General features: G+C 46.0%; 1 protein-coding gene across 8 annotated transcripts in view; it reads left to right on the top strand.

Annotated features, from left to right (window-relative positions):
- The window catches only part of LOC118367122 (plakophilin-4), a 147,870-nt gene that overhangs the window by 78,287 nt on the left and 45,100 nt on the right, over positions 1-24,483 (top strand). For all 8 annotated transcript variants that reach the window (XM_052493863.1, XM_052493861.1, XM_052493865.1 and 5 more), the window contains 6 exons: positions 7,596-7,790; positions 10,605-10,815; positions 12,327-12,459; positions 15,923-16,136; positions 22,018-22,201; positions 23,048-23,165. In XM_052493863.1, the coding sequence (XP_052349823.1) occupies positions 7,596-7,790; positions 10,605-10,815; positions 12,327-12,459; positions 15,923-16,136; positions 22,018-22,201; positions 23,048-23,165 (1,055 nt within the window). The remainder of the gene's footprint in view (positions 1-7,595; positions 7,791-10,604; positions 10,816-12,326; positions 12,460-15,922; positions 16,137-22,017; positions 22,202-23,047; positions 23,166-24,483) is intronic.

Here is a 24,483-nt window from a genome sequence, read left to right as displayed (position 1 = left end):
TTAAATTTGTTTGACTGACCTTGTCTTATCAGTGTTTTGTTACTCGTCATGTTTTGTGTTATTGTGGCCCCCAGGAAGAGTTGCATCTTCTTCTGCTAAAGCTAATGGGGATCCAAATAAACAAATAAATCTCAACCAAAAATGAAAGTTTAAGAGTAGGACTAAATCTAATCAAATCTAATAATATAAAACTTTAAATGCGCTTTAAAAAAAAAAAAAGTTTGCGTTTGCCTTTGATTTAGTTCTATTTTTTTTTACTTCGATTTTTGTTTGAGGTGGAGATGTATATCAGACAATGATTAACTTGATTCAATTTGAAATCGACCAAAGCTGTCCTTTTTTTGTTGAACCCTCCCACTTGGCAAAAACAGGTTGCGTCAATGTTGTTTCCACGTCATTTCCACACAAAAAACCTGGGATGTTGTATCAATGTAGAAAACTGATTTGGATTTGAAAAAAGTAATCAACTTAAGGGAATTTTGTATATTTTTCACCCAACTTTTAAAAATGTTGTGTGTGGGGAGATTTCACATTGAATTCACGTCCGTTGACAACAAAATGTAAATCAAAACTAGACTGTTCCTAGTGGGCTTGTTTAAGTTGATGACTTTTCAAATGCTATATAAAGGCCTAAGTAGTATCATTGACGATATTTGACTTACAAAGTATGGTTACAGCTCTCTAGGCCCTCTAGTCTTTTCTATTTTTTACCAATGACCGGCCACAGGCATTAAGCAAAGCATGTGTGTCCATTTATGTTGCTGATTCAACCATATACGCATCAGCAACCACAGCTAATGAAGTCACTGAAACCCTTAACAAAGAGAGTTGCAGTCTGTTTTGGAATGGGTGGCCAGTAATAAACTGGTCCTGGACATCTCTAAAACTAAGAGCATTGTATTTGGTACAAATAATTCCTTAAGTTCTAGAACTCAGCTGAATCTGGTAATGAATGTTATGGCTGTTGAACAAATTGAGGCGACTAAATTACTTGACAGTTTACAACTGAAGGTAATGCCAAGGTCAATACGTATAGATTCAGTGGTTGCAGAGATGGGGAGAGGTCAAGCTGTAATAAAGAGACGCTCTGTTTTTTTGACACCACACTCCAAAGAGCAAGTCCTGCAGGCTCTAATTTTGTCTAATCTTGATAATTGTCCAGGCGTGTGGTCCAGTTCTGCAAGGAAAGACCTAGTTAAGCTGCAGCTGGCCCAGAACAGAGCGGCATGTTTCGCTCTTAATTGTAATCAGAGGGCTGATATAAATAGTAAACATGCCAGTCTCTCTTGGCTAAGAGTTGAGGAGAGTCTGACTGCATCACTTCTTTCTGTAAGAAACATTGTGTTGAAAATCCCAAATGGTTTGCATTGTCAACTTACACACAGCTCTGACAAATACACACTTATCCCACCAGACATGCCACCAGGGGTCTTTTCACAGTCCACAAATCCAGAACAAATTCAAGGAAACGTACAGTATTTTATAGAGCCGTTATTGCATGGAACTTCCTTCCATCTCAGATTGCTCAAATAAACAGCAAACCTGATTTAAAAAAAACTGATAAAGCAACACCTCGTGACACAAAGCCTCTCCCCTTTTAGACCTAGATTGTGTGTGTTTGTATGCATTGATATGTAGGCTACGTGTGCCTTTAAAAAAAAATGTATGTAGTTCTGTCCTTGAGCTGTTCTTGTCTATTGATGTTCTGTGATATGTCATTATGTTTTGTGTGGACCCCAGGAAGAGTAGCTGCTGCTTTTGCAACAGCTAATGGGGATCCTAATAAAATACCAAATACATTTAATTTGCTCGGTTAAACCTACCCTTTTGGAATGACTTCGATAGCAACAGTGAATATATTTTGTTATTAAGAGATGAAAATGAATAGCTGTAGATAGATCATTTCTCCAGTAGGAGGTACTGCCCAGCCGATTGTTTTTTTTTATCATAGTGGATATAATGTTGGGGATCTGACATTGTTTCAAAGGTACAAATTCAAGATATTTTATATCTGTTTGAAAATTGGCTACAATGATGCCATAATCCTCTGGCTGATATTTCACCCTCAAATCCAATGTATTTTCCATGTAGATTCCAAGTCATAATACATTGACAAATGTACATTGGAACAACGCTGATTCATCCGGTCTTTTGCAACCCCTCCATGGGGAAATCTGGAAGCTTTCTACCAGGAATTCTGGGAACCCTTGGAATTTGGGGAATATTACCATTTTTGCCACTAGTTGCTTATTTTACCATCCTCTCTGATCTAATGTATTAATGTGCTTTCTAGTAACCCATGGAGAACTACAGTTTTAGCGGATGACATTATCTATGCTTATCTTGTCCCCCCATTAAGTTGTTTGAATAGGGTTTATTCTCCACTGGCTCGCCACTTAGCTGTTCATTAGCTAGTGTGTGAAGCTGGTGGTTATTCGGGGTCTCGCTGAACCCCCCAGAGACGAAGCTCTCCCCTGGGTCTCTCTCAACAGCTGACCGCACGCTGCGGATGCTCCAGAGGTCATGTTTATTTGGCACTGTTTCTGAGGGAGAGTAGGCAAGTGTGCTGCTGCTGAGTGGTTATACCTGTGTCCCAAATGGCAACCTATTCCCCTTTTTATTTTTAGAGCGCTAGTTTCGACCAGGACCCACATGGGGTGTCATTTGGGACACAGCCTACAGCTGCCTTACTGGGCTTCAGCTCTCCCCGGAAAGACAAACACTTCTATTTATTCATTTTCGCTGTTCTGAACTCTGATAAGAATCCCTCATTTATCTCATTAACGCATGGCAGTGTTGAGCAGCTTGAGAGCCTCTGCTCGCCTAGCGGTGTTGGACCCGAGCCAAAAAATAATCGTGTTTGGGCTCTATTGAAGTGAGCGAAGTATGCAGTGAGTGCTCAGTGACTCGGCCACTGCAGTCTCTCTCTTGCGCTGGGGAGTTGAGTCCCCTTGATGCGAGGTTAGTTCACATATCCACATGAGCCATGTTTATGGGATCTGTTACCCTGAAGCAGAGGGGACTAGAGGGTATTGCGCTGTTAGGAGCTAAGGCTTGTGAGCTTTGGGCCGGCCGCGGCGGTAATAACTGCAGGCTGGATTTATACGCCTGGATGCGTAGTGGCAGATGCTGCTTTCCTGCCGTAGGCTCAGGTTGCGTCCCAAATGGTACCCAATTGCTTATGGAGTGGTCTAAAGCAGTGCACTTTAAAGGGTATGAGGTGCCATTTGGGATGCAGGCAGACATTGTTCCACTTCCGGACCGACCAGACCTCCGTCAGTCAGCCGTGCTGGGCTGTGACTTTCAAATACTGTTGTCATGGTGGGTCATCTGGTGTGAATTTCTAATTTGATTGACCTCATCAGGGCTTTCCCCTGGTAAATGAGCTTATGGTTAGGAGAACCCGCCCCCTTCCTCCATTTACAGAAACACACACACCTCCTGACATCTGCTGGCTCAGCCGTGTGTTCTACTAGCCCATATATCCATTCACTCTCACTAGAAAGCCTGATGGGGAAGGCAACGTCTAGCCTATCAAGACGAGTTCCAAATTGCTCCCTTTTATAGTGCTCTGCATCGGGAATAGGGTGCCATTTGGGATTCACCCCCAGGTGTAGCCACAAAATCAATTTAGCCACAAATAAATAATGAAATATGTTCAATTTGGTTTAAATAATGCAAAAACAAAGTTTTGGAGAAGTAAAAGTGCAATATGTACCATGTAAAAAAGCTAACGTTTGAGTTCCTTGCTCAGAACATGAGAACGATGGTGGTTCCTTTTAACATGAGACTTCAATATTCCAAGGTAAGCGGTTTTAGGCTGTAGGTAATATAGTATTTATAGGACTATTTCTCTCTATTCCATTTGTATTTCATATACCTTTGACTATTGGATGTTCTTATAGGCGCTATAGTATTGCCAGTGTAACAGTATAGCTTCCGTCCCTCTCCTCGCCCCTACCTGGGCTCGAACCAGGAACACATCGACAACAGCCACACTCGAAGCATCGTTACCCATCTCTCCACAAAAGCCGCGGCCCTTGCAGAGCAAGGGGAATAACTACTCCAAGTCTCGGAGCGAGTGACGTTTGAAACGCTATTAGCGCACACTCAGCTAACTAGCTAGCCATTTCACATCGTTTACACCAGCCATTAGGCTGATAGGCTTGAAGTCATAAACAGCGCTGTGCTTGCGAAGAGCTGCTGGCAAAACACACGAAAGTGCTGTTTAAATGAATGCTTACGAGCCTGCTGCTGCCTACCATCGCTCAGTCAGACTGCTCTATCAAATCATAGACTTAATTATAACATAATAACACACAGAAATACGAGCCTTAGGTCATTAATATGGTCGAATCGGGAAACTTTCATTTCGAAAACAAAACGTTTATTAATTCAGTGAAATACGGAACCGTTCGGTATTTTATTTAACGGGTGGCATCCCGTTAGTCTAAATATTGTTGTTACATTGCACAACCTTAAATGTTATGTCATAATTACGTAAAATTCTGGCAAATTAGTTCGCAATGGGCCAGGCTGCCCAAACTGTTGCATATACACCGAATTACTGGATAAGAGCGTCTGCTAAATGACTTAAATGTAAATGTAAATTACACAATTTCACCTGGTTAATATTACCTGTTAACCTAGATTTCTTTTAGCTAAATATGCAGGTTTAAAAATATATACTTCTGTGTATTGATTTTAAGAAAGGCATTGGTGTTTATGGTTAGGTACAGTCGTCCAACGATTGTGCTTTTTTCGCAAATGCGCTTTTGTTAAATCATCCCCCAGCGTTGCATCGATTATATGCAATGCAGGACACGCTAGATAAACTAGTAATATCATCAACCATGTGTAGTTATAACTAGTGATTATGATTGATTGTTTTTTATAAGATAAGTTTAATGCTAGCTAGCAACGTACCTTGGCTTCTACTGCATTTGCGTAACAGGCAGGCTCCTCGTGGAGTGCAATGAGAGGCAGGTGGTTAGAGCGTTTAACTAGTTAACCATAAGGTTGCAAGATTGGATCACCCGAGCTGACGAGGTGAAAATCTGTCTTTCTGCCCCTGAACAAGGCAGTTAACCCACCGTTCCTAGGCCGTCATTGAAAGTAATTATGTGTTCTTAACTGACTTGCCTAGTTAAATAAAGGTATAAAAAAGAGAAATCGGCAAAATCGGCGCCCAAAAATACCGATTTCCGATTGTTATGAAAACTTGAAATCAGCCCTAATTAATCGGCCATTCCGATTAATCGAGCTCTACTTGAGACATGGGTTGTATGTGTGCCATACAGAGGGTGAATGGGCAAGACAAAATATTGAAGTGCCTCTGAACAGGGCATGGTAGTAGGTGCCAGGCCAGGTGTACCGATTTGTGTCATGATCAACAGTTTGCTGTGTATATCAACAATGGTCCACCACCCAAAGGACATCCAGACAACTTGACTGTGGGAAGCATTGGAGTCAACATGGGCCAGCATCAATGTGGAACGCTTTTGACACCTTGTAGAGTCCACGCCCCGAATTGAGGGCAAAAGGAGGCACAACTCAATATTAGGAAGGTGTTCCTAATGGTTTGTGTACAGTCTATATGGCTAAGTGTTATTTTTTTTCTGCTGAGAGCTGCAAAGAGAGCTTATTAACCCGTAAGGATGGAACAACGGATGCACTACATGACCAAAAGTATGTGGACACCTGCCCATTTGAACATCTTATTCCAAAATCATGGGCATTTGATATGGAGTTGTTCCCCCTTTGCTGCGATAACAGCCTCCACTCTTCTGGGAAGGATTTCCACTAGATTTTGGAACATTGCTGCAGGGACTTGCTTCCATTCAGCCATTAGCATTGAGGTCCGGCACTGACATTCCAATTCATCCCAAAGGTGTTCAATGGGGTTGAGGTCAGTGCTCTGTGCAGGCCAGTCAAGTTCTTTCACACCGATCTTGACAAACCATTTCTGAAATGGACCTAGCTTTGTGCTCGGTGGCATTGTCATGCTGAAAGAGGAAAGGGCCTTCCCCAAACTGTTGCCACAAAGTTGGAAGTACAGAATGGTCTAGAATGTCATTGTATGCTGTAGCGTTTAGATTCCCTTCACTGGAACTAAGCGGCCTTGCCCGACCGTGAAAAACAGCCCCAGACCATTATTCCTCCACCAAACTTTACAGTTGCCACTATTCATTCAGGCAGGTAGCGTTCTCCTGGCATCCGCCAAACCCAGATTTGTCCCTCGGACTGCCAGATGGCAAAGCATGATTCATCACTCTAGAGAACGCGTTCCACTGCTCCAGAGTCCAATGGTGGCGACGTTACACCACTCCAGTCGACGCTTGGCATTGTGCATGGTGACCTTAGGCTTGTGTGTGGCTTCTCGGCCATGGAAACCCATTTCATTAATCTCCCAATGAACATCTTGCCGATGTTGTTTCCAGAGGCAGTTTGGAACTCGGTAGTGAGTGTTGCAACCGAGGACAAAAGATCTTTACGCGTTTCAGCACTCAGGGGTCCCGTTCTGTGAGCTTGTGTGGCCTACCACTTTGAGGCTGAGCCATTGTTGCTCCGAGATGTTTCCACTTCACAATAACAGCACTTAGTTGATCGGGGCAGCTCCACCAGGGCAGATATTTTTACAAACTGACTTGTTGGAAAGGTGGCATCCTATGACGGTGCACGTTGAAAGTCACTGAGCTCTTCAGTTAGGCCATTCTACTGCTATTGTTTACCTATGGAGATTGCATGGCTGTGTGCTCTATTGTATACACCTGTCAGCAATGGGTGTGGCTGAAATAACCAAATCCACTAATTTGAAGGGTTGTCCACATACTTTTGTATATATAGTGTAGTTTGTTGGCCAAACCGTTCGGATGCTGGACGGTTTTGTGAGAAGACTGAATTTTGGGACGTCTTGTGCTCTTACAAACACCACTCTAGCTGTCACCTTTCACCGCAGATACGGAAGTGCGACACCGGAGGATGCTGGTGAATTGAGAGACATCCCATGCAATATCTGTAGCTTAAACTGACAGATTTTGTTTGTTTGATTTTAGTTTTTTTTGTGCCAATTCAAATTCCCCTGGGTACGGACATCAACTCTATGAAGTTAAAAAGCTGGATCATTAAGAGAGAGAGAGCGGAGCAGAGAAATGGGGGCGGTGCGGCTTGACAAACGGCATAAAGCTACTGCCTTAGCGTTGCACAGAATTGGAAATGAGCCCAGAATTAATTTCAATTAAGTCCGTCTTTAGCAGCTTAACTGTCAAACTTCAGCACGGACATGGTGTTTTTTTTTCTCTGAGCTCTCGCTAGCAATTTGAGCGTGTCTGAATTATTGCAGTTTATCCCTAGCTATCTGTGGTGTGTGCTGCTGTGTAGTAGCTGTCACTGTGTGATGCTAATGGGGATTAGGGGTGACACACGAGGCTGGTGGCAGTCTCTAACCCTGAGCCTGTACTACTGTCTGATTCTGTACCCCAAATGACACCCTATTCCTTATTAAGGCCCAATGGGCTCTGGTCAAAAACGAATGCACTTAAATTCGGGAATACGTTTCCATTCAGGACGCAGACTTACGCTCTCCGTCCCTTTAGGCATGCGGAGCTCGTACGCCAGTCAGCACAGCCAGCTGGGCCAGGACCTGAGGTCAGCCATGTCCCCTGACCGCCACATCACGCCCATCTACGAGGACAGGACCTTCCAGGGGCCCCTGTACCGTAGCCCCAACCACCACGACCCAGTGGACCTCAACAACTCCTCACAGAGCGCCATCTACAGGAGTCCGTCAGGTAGAACACTAGAGTGCTATGAGGTGCACCACGTGTCAAACTCGTTATACGGAGGGCCGAGTGTCTGCAGGTTTTCGCTCCTCCTTTGTACTTGATTGATGAATTAATGTCAATGATTAATAAGGAACTCGCGTCACCTGGTTGTCTAGGTCTTAATTGAAAGCGAAAAACCTGAAAACCAGCAGACACTAGGCCCTCCATGGAATTACTTTGACAGCCCTGCTGTACACAATTGGTTTTCAAACCTCTCCTTGGGGACTCCCAGACCTTTCATAATTTAGTTGTAGCTCTGAACTAGCTCACCTGATTCACCTATTCAATGGCTGAATGATTAGTTGACAAGTTGAATAGTGAACTTAAAATGCATGGAATGGCTTGTGGGCCCAAGGAGAGGTTTGAAAAACACTGCTCTACACTTCATCTTAAGGCTGCAAAATTCAGGTAATTTTCTAAAAATGTCCATGTTTTCCACAAATCCTGTTTGGAGGATTTGCTGCTTATTCCTTTCTTACTTATTCCAACCGTTGATTTCTCTAAAACTTTCCCAAAATGCCTAGGTTAACGTCATCTCAATGTCTAATGATGAGAACACTAATGCAAGCAGGATGGAACCAAGGCATCAATAAGCTGATTTGATCAGCAGCGTTGGTGAGAAACAGATGGGGATGTTGAGGAGAGAGAGAGCAGTCTTTTAAATCATTTACAATGACGCTGTCATAGTTTAAACATAGCTGTTACATGGCTACTCCCCCTGCCTTTCCCACTCTAGCCCAGGTTCTCTCTCTTGCTCTCGTTCACTCTCGCTCTCTCACTGTCTCTCGCGCTTTCTCTCTCTCTCGCTCACCCACTCCCCTCCCCCTTCTCCTTTTCTCTCTTATGTGATCTCTCCTGGGAACACTTTGTCCAAGCCAGACAGCCATCCAGCCCAGCCAGACTGCCTGCCTGCCAGTCTACCTATCTTGCCCTCCTTTCCTCCCTCCTTCGTCAGAGATGGGTCTGAGACAGGAGAGGAAGGAGACAGGCATGGGCTGATACGCCAGCCACAAAGGAGTCAATTACCTGTGTGTCACACTCATAATGAGAAGAGGGATGAGGGGCCATGGAACAGCAGTGTGTCCACACAGAGTCAGCGTCCCAAATGGCACCCTACTCCCTATTTTAAGTGCTCGACACTTTTGAGTGACCGGGGCCCAAAAGTAGGGCATGCTATCCCTTGTGTACTTTATAGGTAACAGGGCTCTATTTGGGAGGTAGCCATGGCAGCTGGGTTTGGATGTTAGAATTCTATCATCGCTCCTCCAGCACACAGCCATTTAGCATCCTCTTTACAGCAGACGTGAGATCCTCACGGGCTGATAAGTTCAGTAACAAATGGTATTGATGCTCAGAAGACGACTCCTTTCAGATAACGATTAGCACCCATGTTACGCTCGCGGCCCGGCTATATTGAGAGGAAGGCAAAAAAGGTTGTTTGGAGTCTTTTACTGAAGATCATTTGAAATAAAAAATCTAATTTGATCCCCAAGCACCCTTTGTTATAGTGTGAAATTCAATTTTGATGGACTTTTTCCCCAGTTCTCTTTCCATAAATTCTTTATCGACAGTATTTCTGGTGGTCTGTATTTTTTGGGGAGTGAAAACCAAGGTTTTTATGTTAAATGGAAATATCGATCCCTGTTGCAAAAAAAGCAAGTTGAAGAGGTCAGGTATGATATTTAAAAGATGGATGTAGCTTTTTTTTTTTTAAAGAGGATTTTAGTAGCGTGTCATCATGATATCACAGATCAGGCCTATGAACTGCCAAATAGAGAGAGGTATTGATGTGAGCATTTTTTATTTTTGGAGTGCATCTTCAAGTTGACGTGTTGTTTCTTGTAGGAGGGACTGTGTGTGTGTGCTCTGTGTGCAGGCCCAGTCCCTGCAGCATGGCAGGATAGAGATCTGACCGGAGGGAAGGAGAGCAGCAGTCACATGGTCTCTGCTCTGTTTGTTCGGAGCAGGAAGGCAGGCTGTGTGTGTGTGTGTGTGAGAGATTATGTAGGGCATATTGTGCTAGAAACTAGGTCACAATATCACAACGCAAGGAGGGGAGAGGGGCAGAAAAATAGACATTGTTTAAGGACGATGACACAGTTAAAATTATGGCAGACTAAATATTTACCCTGGCCTGGATGGAAGGATATCCTGTTGGTGTGTTAGCTTAGCACTGCTGCTGTTTCACCTAAAGAGGGAGGACTGTGTGTCTATTCCTGTGTCGGACACAGCTAGGGCTCACTGGCCTCAAGCCACACTGAAGCAGGGAGGAGAGGAGGTGTGTTGCTGGATCACCTACTACAAGGCAGACGAGCCCTGTGAAAAAACCTGCAGGAAATGGCTTGCTCAGTCCTACATCGTTAATGAACGAAACGACAACAACAAAACGGTCCCTTTTTGAAGGAGGAGTAGTGTGGAATCATGGGAGCACCATTTTACCCTCTTTCATTAAGTGGATCCAGATTGGAAGAAACGGTGTGTGCGAGTCAAAAAGCCTAGTGTTTTCCGCTCCGGTCAGCACGCCTCGGTGTGTGTCCCAAATGGCACCCTATTCCTTATGGAGTGCACTACTTTTAACCAGAGCCCTATGTGCCATGGTCAAAAGTAGTGCACTATTCAGAGAAAAGGGGTTCTGTTTTGGTCACGTTTTCTGAGGTGAAAAAGGTTTGAAAGAACACTGCTAATCTTCACTAGCCCAGGGAGTTGTAGATGAGGTCTGGTAGCTGCTGTATACTTGTCTTGTTCGATATCAATCTGAGTTGTTTTTCGTTGGTCTCTCAGGCGTGGGGACCCTCCAGAGGACCTCCAGCCAGCGTAGTGCCATGACGTACCAAAGAAGCAACTACGCTCTGAACACGGCTGCCACGTACGCAGAGCCCTACCGCTTGGCTCAGTATCGGCCCTCCGAGGGCAACTACGTCAGGCAGCCGGTCGTCATGGATGACGGGGCCACCCGCTCGCCCTCCATAGACAGCATCCAGAAGGACCCGAGGTAAAGCACTAGGCTCTAAGCCACTAAGCTACATGCGCTGGGTCGTTGTCATTAGTCCGCACCTTAGCAAAACTTTGCACCGTAAAACGGAAACATCCGTTTCTTATTGGACGAATTCTGATTCATCCCTCCCTTGTCATTCACTGGGTTTTAACAGTGCTTCTAACCTGGCTTACGGGGCTACTACTGTATATACTGCTGGGTCAACACTAGTGTTACTATTCACACACACACACAGCCCCCTGGGCAGCCATCCAGAGCCTTAGCCATTAAGTTACAGATGTCGGGAAAATAATCCCGCAGCAACAGGAAATGTGAATTATTATGTGGATTATAATTAATGGCTGTTTTTTTTGTAGGAGTTGATACATTTTTTTTTGTTTTGGCAAATCAAGTAACATTTTTAAGTGGAAAACCTTGAATACACTAGAGGTTTTCATTTCCTGCACAAATGGCTAGACGGACCACTCTACAAAGGACCCCCTGATTCAGTGAACTGCTGCATCTGCTCTTGCTACAGAGGCGTGTGTACTATGTAAGCATGGCTGGGTTTGTGGACCCGGAGCGCTGAACCCCTGACCTTGGGAGTGCTGTTCACACCCGGAGTCCTGCTCTAGCTGAGAGCAGTGAGTGGGTGACAGCAGGCCTCCCTCCCTGCCTGCTCTACACAGCAGACCATGCTCAGACCAAAGGGGGCCTCCTGACTCTCCCTTATATAGTGGCTATGGGCCCTGGTCAAAGTAGTGCACTATAAAGGGAGTAGGGTGCTATTTGGGTTGCAATCCAGAGGCAGGCCTAAAAGAACCTGCTCTAAGAAAAGGCATGTTTCATCAACTGGGTCTCTACTGCCAAACGGATGACATGTAGCAGTGGTGATGGTATCAACTTTTTGTGTCCTCGGGGTAATTTAGAAGAAAATTGTATTTTGATTTGATTGGACTGGCGTCTTGCTCCATGTAACACGCTGAGGCAAGGGCAGGCGCTTTACAGCCGACACTACACACATCAACACAGCCAATTCTGTCACAATGTGGACGTGCTCCCCACTTTCCTACTTTCTCATTTCCTCTCCTTTTCTTTACTCCGCTAGTCAGAGTTTTTTTTTGGAGGTCAGAGATAAATACAAGTTCTGAACCAGAAGCAGACTTGGTAATATCTACGCTTTTCTCTTGTCACAAAGGTCATTCGTTCTAGTGTACGTCTTTTTAGACGGATTCAACGAAGCCTCATGAGTCAGGAGAAGCTCATCGCAGTGACTCTCCAAAAGGCAAGACATGCCTTCTGGTCTTACAAATGAAACCGGAGTGGAATCTCAGCCTTTTTATATATTGGGAGAAAAGCAACAATCCTGCAGTGTAATAGATGTCAATGTCATTTCCTGGTGCTTGAAACGTGTAGCCGTGTGCCCCAGCTCTGTGGACCGTAGGTGGATATAGCTGTGTGCTGACGTTGTACTGCTTTGTGTGTGTCTCTGTGCGCGTGTGTCTGATATATCTCTGTCTGTGTTCCAGGGAGTTTGCCTGGCGTGACCCCGAGCTGCCCGAGGTCATTCATATGCTGCAGCACCAGTTCCCCTCGGTGCAGGCCAACGCCGCCGCATACCTGCAGCACCTGTGCTTCGGCGATAATCGAGTCAAGGCGGAGGTACATTACGTACACACTACTCCCCAGATCCTTCGTCAGTCCCCAGCATGCAAATCACTGTGATGTGCTGCCCATCCCAAGGGGGGGGGGGGGATGATAGTGGCAGTCATGACATTCTGTCAGCCAGTGGTTGTCATGTAAATAACTGCCGGTCTCATGGTAAATGACCTTTTAATGAACATCAATGAACATTAGCATCTCTTGACTTCCACGCTTAGCCTAAAAGCCACTGATGCAGACCTTTGGAAAATCTACATGTTGGAAAAAGTCAAATGAATCCATGTAACACAGCCTACGCCTTCACATGAAATCCGTTATTTATTTTAGACCGATCTAAAGAAAGGTGATATGAAGAAAATGTAGCCTATTTCAGAAGAACAGAATAGCATACTCTGAGTTGTCCTTATGTTAGGTCCTGATCTGGCTATGCCATATGGCTGTGGGCTGCACAAGTTAATTTAGCAGACAAGATTTGCTTGGGATTCCGTGGCAATATTTTATAGCATGAAGGATACGATTGAACAAAGCCGAATAAAATAGAAAGGCTGTTTTCTCCAAATGATTTCCGACGTGATGCGCACATGCGGCTGTTCTGTGCTGAGCGGTTAACGAAGAAACAGGTCCTCCTATATGCTTTGTTTAGGGATATTTATGCAAATTTAGTTGTAATACAAACGTTGGGCTAGATGTTTTCATTTTGAATACATTCTAAGGCGGCATGATGCGAAGTTGCATGAAAGGCATGAGTTCTGCGTTGTTTCTTGCGCAGGCTGCACACACTTCATCAGTCTTTCACTCACCACTCGACAAGCACTTGATAATATTCTCACCAGGCCTCAAATTTCCCAGCGGCATCCCCCTCTTGTGTGGACGTAATGCCCCATAAATCAATCTATGCCTTGCGACCAAAGTGGCCCAATGTGCCCTCGGGCTGAATATAATAATTATAATTCCCTTCTCCCGGCTGCCAATCGCCGTGCTCCGAAGCACCTCTCACTCACATGGCTCTTTTCAGATAACTCAATTCTAGCCTTACGTGATCAAGTCCTTCTCACAGGCAATTTAGCTCCAAAGTAGGCTACAAGTGAAGACGGACACATCGGGGACGCGACTGTGCGCGTCCTTATCGAATTCCGAGGCGCACATTGAAGATGCTACAAGAACGGTCCCAATTTACTCAGCCAACAAGATGAGTAGGCCTAACAAACAGCAAGCGCACTAGCCTAGAGTATGTCAATCTCCTATCCCCCATACTACAGAAGTTGGTCAACTTGTCCTACTGTGTGAGAATAAATATTCCAAACAAACTCTAGGACAGTTGTGGAATGCGATAGATCCCAAATGAATACAACCACTCGCATCAAACTATTAAAAATGACAATGTGAGGCTGATGCAACAGATCAGCACATTTCCTGTCGCTTTCTTCACGTTATAGGCTCAGCAATGCACGCAATGATTTTTTTTTTTTATATAGCTGCATTTTAATGGTTAAAATTATCTTCCCCCAAACTTGAAACTCACTCGCCGCCTATATATGCCAGTTAGGCTTAATTTTAATTGTGATACAAACCTTATCAAAACATGTAGGCAGTTGGGCTAGGCTACATGAGGTGTGCGATTATGATTTGGAAAAAGTTGAGGGGGGAAAAAAAAATTTCTTGCCTCACTGTGCACGTTGGGCATCATTCACAAGTGATATTGTCACCCATCAGACTATTCTTAATTTAATATTGTTTTTTACATATACTAAATAATATACTGTATGTGAAATTAGTTTAGATTTAGAATGGACGATTATTCTGAGCCTGTCTCAGAACATGTCAGGCCTCCTGAGTAGTGCAGCATCGCAGTGGGTTTGATACCAGGCTGTGTCACGACAGGATGTGACCGAGAGTCCCGTAGGGCAGCGCACAATTGGCCCAATTGGGAGGGTTTGACCAGGAGGGCTTTACTCGGCTCATTGCGCTCTAGTGACCCCTTGCGGCAGACCTGGCGCCTGCAGGCTGACCCCCGGTCGTCATTTGCTCCGTGTTTCCTCCGACGCATTGGTGCAGCTGGCTTCTGGGTTAAGTGGGTGGGTGTTAAGAAGCGCGGTTTGGCAGGTCATGTTTCAGAGGACGCCTCTCCCAAACCCATTGGGAAGTTGCAGCGATGAGACGAAATCGCAATTGGATATCACGAAATTGGGTAGAAAAAGGTGGTAAAATAAACCACAAAAAAAGACACATCGTCTATATACTTAAATTACAAATGGACACTTTTTCCATGGTTAATTTCCATGTTGTAAGCAAAGAAATGTGCTTATTATTAGGAATGTTTAGAAATAAATACAGTGCATTCGAAAAGTATTCAGACCCCTTCCCATCCACATTTTGTTATATTACAGCCTTATTCTAAAATGGATAACATTTATTTTTATGCACAATACCCCATAATGACAAAGGGAAAACAGGTTTTTGACATTTTTACACATTTGTAAAAAAATAAAAGGACCCATGACCGCCGGTGTGGCGGTATTACGTTCACTGTAACAACCCTAGGGGTGAATCTCAATTGTATTTATTTGATTCCTCACGTCCTCCCTTCTCGTCTCCTTCTCATAACGTACGGGAGGAACCTCAGATATTTTCTTGCAATGCATTTTGAGAAGGGGCCATTGACAGAGGACTTGAGGAATCAAGGAAATGCAATTGAGATTCACCCAGGTTTTGAGAGACTATGCTGCTGCAGAGGCTCTCTCCTTCTCTCTCTTTCCCTCCCTGGCTGGGCTGGGGTGGCGACTCCATTCCACTCCAGCTCCCTCTGGAATTTCACAGCTCCACAGGGTGCTGGTACTGTCGCCGGAGTTGCCGGCTGGAAAAGCTGATCTCTTAAGATCCGTAGTGGCTTCACTGAGCATACAAAACATTAACACCTGCTCTTTCCATAACAAAGACTGACCAGGTGAAAGCTATGATCCCTTATTGATGTCACTTGATAAATCCACTTCCATCAGTGTAGATGAAGGGGAGGAGACAGGTTAAAGAAGGACTTTTTAAGCCTTGAGACAATTGAGACATGGATTGTGTATGTGTTCCATTCAGAGGGTGAATGGGCAAGTCGGTATTAGGAAGGTTAGGTATACTCAGTGTATCGTTTAGGCATTTTATGCGATCGCTGAAGATATGCAGTACATTTTCTATGTGTCTTTCATCTGTTATAAGAAAGCCATTGGTATCTATTCTCCGCATCCCTTAAATGAATAAATACAAAGCCCAGATTTATGTTGTCAGAGCGATACTCAGAACATGGTCACTACACGTACCTGATCAATCCATGTTCAGTTCCTTATCAAATATTTGTGTCATTGATCCTGCATGACTGAACCTCTGTCCTCACCGTTTTGTCATTCTCGTGGTTTTTTACTGCACAAACCAATGAGTTATGCTCAAGGCCTTCTTGATGACTCGCCGCACCCTCTAGGTGTGCCGTCTAGGGGGAATCAAACACCTGGTGGACCTGTTGGACCACAAAACCCTGGAGGTCCAGAGGAACGCCTGTGGAGCTCTGAGGAACCTGGTCTACGGGAAAGCCACGGACGACAACAAGGTGGCCGTGAGAAACGCAGGTGGCGTCCCCGCTCTGCTCAGACTGCTGAGGAAGACTGTAGACGCTGAAGTGAGAGAGCTGGTCACAGGTAAGAGAGAGAGAGAGTGTGTGTGTGTGTGTGTGTGTGTGTGTGTGTGTGTGTGTGTGCACGTTGGTGAATTTACTCTGTCTTGTTTTTTTCCCAGATTTTTCTGTGTAAGAAACGGCATTTATTTAAAATGGCCCTTTTTAACCCTGGAACTCCACGGAGCGTGCCTTCCCACAGCCCGGATCTGTGCTATTCTCTCTTTCTGTCTTTCTCTCTTTCTGTCTTTCTCTCTTTCTCTGCCCTCTGGCGTATTCGCAGTGGTCACAGTTCCACATTATTTCACTCATCCATTATTCAGTGACGTTTGCCCAAATCAAATCCACTGGAGTTCCACTACTGGGGTTTTTTGTGGGACAGGAACATTACTACACAACCTAAAGTAGAGTTGTTCAATTATTAATCTTCTCGCCTGCCTGCCAGCCTTGCCAGTCCGCTTCGTCAATCGTTTGGCATTAGTCATTGGACGTGAGGAACTCCAATCCCCTGAGTTGAATGACAGATACTAGGGGACAACTGGTCAGGACCAGGCCAGACCAGAATACACATGATCCCAAATGGCACCCTATATGCAGCACTACTTTTGACCGGGACCCATGGGGAATAGGGTGCTATTTGCCAAGGTGGCTGAATCAGCTGTTTGTGTACAGCTCAGCTCCATGCTCTACTCTGACTCGCTCTACCTCTACCACAGTGCAGAATCCAATTGCCCCGTTCTGTAGTGATACGTTGTGGAAGTGAAGTGGAGATGTGGCTCGAGTCTCGTGTCAATCAAGTTGGTGTTTGTTTTGATTTTTCTCAGAGCACGGTGAACTCCAAAGGATAAAGAAGAGCCAATTGTTCTTAGGGTCTCCTCGGCCCTGAAAACATGCTTCACAACTGTATAAATCTGAAGCATCCGGTTGGCATTTCCACTCACTACCAAATGGTGATGAGAGGAAGCGCAGTGGGAGAAGATGGTAGCGAGAGAGATTTTGGCCGACGTTCTGCAAATGTTCTCATCGATGAAACGTCTGATCTCAATACAGTTTTGAGAGAGTGGACAATGTTTGGACAAAGTTTGGACAAAGTTATTTTGTAGACTTTACCCTATGCCAAAGTTTCTAAATATTGTCTTGTCTAGGGACTTGAAGGACGAATTGAGTCATTGCACACAGAGTAGGCGGTCCCTAATGGAAGTACGCAAATACATGCTAGAACACGCCAATAGGATCTCGCTAGCTCGTGATTGGCTCTGCCCACCTCCTTGCTTGTTCTGCCCACTATGATGAATGTGCTCCCATTGGAAATGACAGGCTGTGGTCTATCTTGGGTTAGTTATGAAAACTCTTTGCTGATGGGTTGAATTGAGGAACTAACGAATCCGAGCCACATGCAGTCTATAACAGAAGGGTTTAAGGGGGGATAGAATCACTGGCATTGCGGTCACTTCTTGCCGGTCTAATCCATTCTCATTCAAAAGGGAGGCCAGTTCAATGCAGATGTGTGTCGTACAAATCTTGGACTAAATTGCTTTGATGTGTTGTGAGTACTTCTTACGACTGTGTGTGTGACAAAAATAAACGGCTAATAGGCAGTTGAGGACCCAGAATACCATGCAATTTAAGAAGGTCTGTGATCACACCGTCCCCTCTGGATATTCACGACCAATCAGAACAATTGACACGAGGAGCTTTCTGCCGCACTTCCTGCTGGCCAAAGCCAATGGGGACTGACAGGACGTAGTCTGCGTCCCAAATGGTCCCCTATTCCCTATTTAGTGCACTACTTTGGACCGGAACCATATGGGTGCCATTTGGGATGAATTTTCTCACCAACACCCCTCTGACACATTTCCACCCTTGAAAAGAGCCATGTGCTGTATGGTAAAAGAGTACCAGAGTGCACTCAGCCTGCCCACCTCTGAGCTTTACTGGCAGGACATGTTTATTCTACTCCCCGGTATGTCAGTGGTCCTTTATTCCAGTGGGATCATCAGCTGTGCTCCATGTGAGCCACTACGGTAGCAGGAGGAGCCCCCTCTCTTCTCTTTTCTACCCAGGTCAGGGGGTCATTTTGTGGGGACGTGTGAAGCAATCTAGCCCTGGTCCCTGATTCCCATGGCAGCTGTTGTGGTTATTGGCTTGTCCTCAAAAGGCCTCTGAGATTAAAGGGACAGGCCTCCCCTGGTTGTCGTCACCCCAGTGGCAGTACAGGTGTCACCTGGCCCCTACGGACGGACCAGCTTGGCCCTGAACTGTGTCATCACAGCCTCTCTCTATACACACACACACACACACACACACACACACACACACACACACACACACACACACACACACACACACACACACACACACACACACACACACACACACACACACACACACACACACACACACACACACACACACACAACGGCCTGTCCTAGAACACAGTCTATCTGTATGTGACCCCACTGTTATCATTGCTGTCGCAAATATTTATTTAACTAGGTAAGTCAGTTAAAGAACAAATTCTTATTTTTCAATGACTGCCTACACCGGGAGCAGCGATATACACACACAACCTGGGATGGAACAAAATGACAGTACATTCTATTACATTAGTGTGCATGTGTGGAATCTGCTCCTGCTTTCCTATGTTGACGAGGCTCCCCTCGAATAGAAGTACCGATGTGTCGGAGTTCAGCAGACAGTCAGCTACAAGCCTAACCTTGTGTTGTGTGTGTGTGTGTGTGTGTTTCCAGCGTGCTGATGGGGAAAACCGCCCCGCTGTGCTCATCTCCTGGGCAGTGTTCCTTTTTTGAAATTGAATAGAGCTCATCAAGGAAGGCACACTGGAGCTGCTGCAAAGCATCCATTTCCTCAGATGTAGGGCAGAGTACAGATTGTCACCAAGTTCACCCTGCAGCCGCTGTGGAAATACACTGAGACCTCAGGCACACAGTTATACTGTAGTGGTCAGCCACACCCGATGGACTGGGGGGGGGGCAACTAAACTCATAGTACTAACCACCTCTCTCCTCTGTCCCCCACTGGCCTAGGAGAATAACCCTGTCAGAGCTAGTCTTGATTTTTGATTGTGTATGTTAGAGCAAACCCTGGGCTTTGACCAGAGATGGCACTGACCCAAATGGCACCCTATTCTCTGTGGGCCGTGTTCAAAAGTAGTACGCTCTGTAGGGAGAATAGGGTGGCATTTGGGATGCAGGGCCAGGTCAACATATGGCCCCCGGCCTCTTAGCAACCGCTATCCAGCCCCTCCCCCCACTTCATCTGATTATTGATACTGTTGGGTCTGGCATTGCAATGGATCTGCACGCTCATACCAGCTCCACAGCACGCCAGCACACATGCCCCTCTAAATCGCTCGCTCTCGGAGCCAACGAATGCCTGATCGACGCACATTAATCCGCCCAATCAGAGCCTGTTAATACCCGACCACACCCACCGCACCCTTCCTCTGGCCAATCGGTAGCGGTTGAACGTCGAAGCCGCGCCAGCTCAAGCCCAGGGTACTATAATGGCTGTCCTGACTTCAGCACCTCATCCCTGCAGACAGTAACTGAATAACAAGCGCAGTGGATTCGTTATGGGGCGGAATGGAGCCCTTTAGCCAAGCTGAGACACACACACACTCCCCTCCCCTATCGCTCTCTCTTTCACACAAACAAGTGCACATACACTCTTTCTTACACACACACACACACACACACACACACACACACACACACACACACACACACACACACACACACACACACACTCCCTAACTTTATAAATCTAGGCCACAGTCAAATGATATGTCTTTCGAGGATCGATCCGAAGGCAGGTGATTGGCTCCCGTGTCACAGCGTATTGCCTCTCCAGCTCGGGCGTTCCTTTACATTGGGCTAGTGTTCCCATGCCTGGCTAACATATCCATCACAGGAGGTTGGCGCCCTTAATTGGTGGCACCTTAATTGGGCTCGTGGTAATGGCTGGAGTTGAACGGTATCAGATACATCAAAACATAAGGTTTCCATGCATTTGTTGCCATTCCATTTACTTGGTTCCTGCTATTATTAGGACTCGTCCTCCCCCCAGCAGCCTCCTCTGGTATACATACAGTATAAAGAACTGAGCCCAGACCAAGCTGAGAGCTCAAGCCTCCGTGCACAATTCACACAGGCGGTTCCATCAGTCTCTCAAATGTGACACATGGGAATCGCTGGGCTTTATAGAGACAACTGTCAGTCACACCTCACTGGACTCTGCTGCAGATTTTATCCCAAGTTTCAAAAGACTGCAGAACAGGGCCAGTTTAAAGGCTGTTTCTTCAAGTAGAGCTTTAGGGGGCGATGAGGAGGAGCGGGGGGGGTGATGGCTAGGGAGACAGACCTGGATCATTTCAGTTTGCCTGGGTGCTTTATTCTAGCCGTGTGTGTGTGTGTGTGTGTGTGTGTGTGTGTGTGTGTGTGTGCGTGCATTATCACTACATTACGAGGCTCTCATCCCAAGGGAGTTCTCAAGAGGAGTTTGCCATCGAAGAAAGCCAAGGCAAAGGCTAAGCTAGTAGAGAGCGGCACTAAGTCACCGCAGAGGGGTTGGACTGAAATGAATAACAGGGCCTGAGAATACACGTTCTAGGTGAGCTTACAGCTGCGGGATGAAGCCTCACACGGCACTGGCAGGTGCAGATGTTAAACGCGGAGAGACTCTTTCATGGGTCGCTCGGGCCAAGCTGCGACGGTTTTGGACCCCCATGATAGTAACGGCCGTAAGGTTGTTATTGCCGCTATTTCATTCAAGTGTGAATGGACCTTGTATTGAACTGGGGAACTCCACGGATAGGGATACCTGGCTGTCTGTTATGCCTTGCTGGCATCCTCTTTAGGAATCGCCCTTGGGCTATAGTAATGGGTGTGATGACCTCCATTGGTTTAATTGGAGAGAAAACAAACAGTGGCCAGGATACATAAACACTGGGGTGGATAGAGGAGAGCTCAAGGAAGCGACGAAGATCACACAAACCAACAAACACATACACACCAGGCATCACTCCCATCCCATGCTTTCCTATCCTCACACATCCAAAGAGATCAGCCAGTCAGTGGGGGTGTAGGTAGTAACTATGGGTGCTTCCCAAGTGGCACCCTATTCCCTGTATAGTGCACTGCTTTTGACCAGGGCCCATAGGGTTCCCATAGGGATCTGGTCAGAAGTAGTGCATGACATAGGGAATAGGGTGCCATTGGACTCTGGTCAAAAGTAGCGTGTTTAAATAGGAAAAAGGGTCCTATTTTGGGACGCATTCTATGAGTCTCTCTCTCTCTGTGGTTAGACAGGAGCTGAGCTGCAGCCCTGTAGAAATCGGCCTGTGTTTTCTCCTTCCGGGAACAGCCATCTGAGTTAAAAGAACGTGCTCCACGCGGGTTAATCTGGAGCAGATGCAGAATCAAAGGGCGCCTCCATCGCAAATTTTACTAGGACTATTACTGGTTACCCTAAGTACAGTTAAAACTAATACAATTATTACAGAATATCGGGAGACATGTTACATTATCCAGACGATGCGTTGAGACAGTATCTTGTGGCGTCTTGTGTTCATCTCAAGAGAGACATTTCTTCCTCACTTGCCTTGAGGATATCTAAAGCTTTTTAAGATCCTATTTGATGCGGATGCCAGACGTCTCTGTTCTGCTGGCGGATGGCTTTCATTTGTTATATGAGGGCTATTATTTTTCCTCTGATCCTCTCTTCTCCCTGTGTGGTACTGAGCTATAAAAAGCCCCTGGATCTTGGCAGCTCTGGAGGGCTAGCCTAACTGCACACGACAGCTGACACAACCAGGGGTTTGTGGGCCGGTCTCTCTCTTTCTCTAACGTGCGCCCCCCTTTCCTGTCCCTCCTGCTTCTCTGCAGGGGTGCTGTGGAACCTGTCCTCCTGTGATTCCGTCAAGATGACAATCATTCGGGATGCCTTAACTACTCTGACAAACACTGTGATCATACCTCACTCTGGATGGAGCAGCTCGACGTTTGACAATGACCACAAGCTCAAGTTCCACTCATCTCTGGTCCTGAGGAACACAAGTGGCTGTCTGAGGTAATGGACATTTTGAGCTTGATGCTACCACCCCCTTCTGGATGTTTTAAAGCTACTGCAAATGAAGCATGGCCTGGTAATCTCTGACTGTATTTAGTGTGGTAAAGAAAATGTACAAACAAAATACACAGAATTAGAAGGCTGTGCACTTACAGATTCAATGCGGTGTCCGTTGATCCACCCACCCATAATGCAAGGCGTAGATGGGTATTATGTTATGGTTGCCCAGTAAGTATAATCACTCTGCAACCCAGCTGTAGTACAGGTTATACTCGCTCTCTAGCCACCCTGTCGGTGCCCCCCTTTTTGAAGGCAATGGATGCATCCCAAATGGCTCCCTTATGGGCCCAGGTCAAAAGTAGGGAGAAAGTTCCTATTTGGGAAGCTGCTAGAAGTTTGGTCTCTGACTGGCGACGGTGTCTCTGAGTCCACTCGGCTAGGCTCTCATTTCCCTCGCTCAAAAACACTCGTAATGGCATCGCTCAGGCCAACCAGAGAGCCTAATCCATTATGGATGGGGTGGAGCAAGTCAAGCCCACAACACACGCCAGCGTTGCGCTACGGGAACAAACACAAACACCGTTTCATCTGCTTCCCAAATGGTACCCTGTTCCCTTTTTATAGTGCGCTACTTTTGACCAAAAGCCTTTGGGGGGCCTTGTTGAAAGCAGTGTACTAAATAGGTAATAGGGTGCCGTTTTGGGACCCAGCCCTGACTATTTTTCCATGGCTGTTTGTGTACGTTGCAGGGTCTGTCTGTCTTTGTGTGTGTGTGATTTATTTAGGTGTTTGTATGTGCTGTAGGGCCATATGTCTGTGTCCTGAAAAGTGTGTGTCGTTTCATAGGAACCTGAGCTCGGCGGGGGAGGAGGCTAGAAAACAGATGCGCTCCTGTGAGGGGCTGGTGGACTCCTTACTCTACGTCATCAAGGCCTGTGTCAACACCTCGGACTTCGACAGCAAGGTCTGTGCAAAAACGCGCACGTGCACACACGGTCACACTATGGCAGGCAGCTGTAGGGGTTAAGGGCAACACCTACCCTACCGGTTTCGAATGATTTCATCGCTTCTCACTCATTTCCTTGCACAGCTCACAAACTTGATTTGGAAGGCCTTTTTATCAACCCGTATGTATGTGTACAATGTTAATAGCACGCAATTACAGTTCATAGACTGCCAGCTGTTCCATGTTAATTATTTCCCCTTCAAATATTCCCTCTTTTGATTTCCCTGTGTCCCAAGTGACACCCTGTTCCCTATGCGTCCTGGTCAAAAAGTAGTGCACTATAGTAAAAGGGAATAGGGTGCCATTTGGGATGTGCACCCTGTGCATTCATTACCTCAGTGATCTGCTGAACAAATACCACTGTATGGGCATCAAAGAGTAAAGAATTAAACCCATTTGTCAGAGCCCAGATCTCCCTTTCAAAGTGGAGACACTTTAATCTGTTAACACAGTGTGGCTCTCATACCTAATTAATTTACACTGCTCCAGATGACACCAGGCCTGCACAACTTACTCACACTCACACACTCACTCACACTCACTCACACACTCACTCACTCACTCACTCACTCACTCACTCACTCACTCACTCACTCACTCACTCACTCACTCACTCACTCACTCACTCACAAGAGAGGCTTGCTTGGCTTATTGATCACTATTTCAATGGAACAAACCTCTTATGATGTATAGTGTGCTGATTAAGATCTCTTCCCTCCCCCTTTCTCTCTCTGTCACTCTTTCTCTCTATTGCTATTGTCTCACTCTCACTCTTTGTTCTCTCACTCTGTCTCTATCTCTTCTCTTTCTCTCTCTCTTCTCTTTCTCACTCTGTTTCTATCCCTCTTCTCACTCACTCTCCCTCTGTCTCTCTCTATTCTCTCTCCTCTCTCTCTATTCTCTCTCTCTCCTCTCCCCTTCTCTCTCTCTCTCCTCTCCCCTTCTCTCTCTCTCTCTCCTCTCTCTCTCTCTCTCTCTCCACTCTATTCTCTCTCTCTCTCTCTCTCTCTCTCTCTCTCTCTCTCTCTCTCTCTCTCTCGGTAGTTCTCTCTCTCTCTCTCTCTCTCACTCACTCACTCACTCACTCACTCGGTAGTTCACTCACTCACTCACTCTCGGTAGTTCACTCTCTCTCTCGGTCTCTCTCGGTCTCTCTCTCTCTCTCTCGGTCTCTCTCTCTCTCTCGGTCTCTCTCTCTCTCTCGGTCTCTCTCTCTCTCTCGGTCTCTCTCTCTCTCTCGGTCTCTCTCTCTCTCGGTCTCTCTCTTTCTCGGTGT

The sequence above is a fragment of the Oncorhynchus keta genome, chromosome 34 (genome assembly GCF_023373465.1).
Source record: "Oncorhynchus keta strain PuntledgeMale-10-30-2019 chromosome 34, Oket_V2, whole genome shotgun sequence".
NCBI lineage: Eukaryota > Metazoa > Chordata > Actinopteri > Salmoniformes > Salmonidae > Oncorhynchus > Oncorhynchus keta.
The sequence above is the reverse complement of the archived record's forward strand: the minus strand, read 5'-3'. Positions and strand labels throughout refer to the sequence as shown.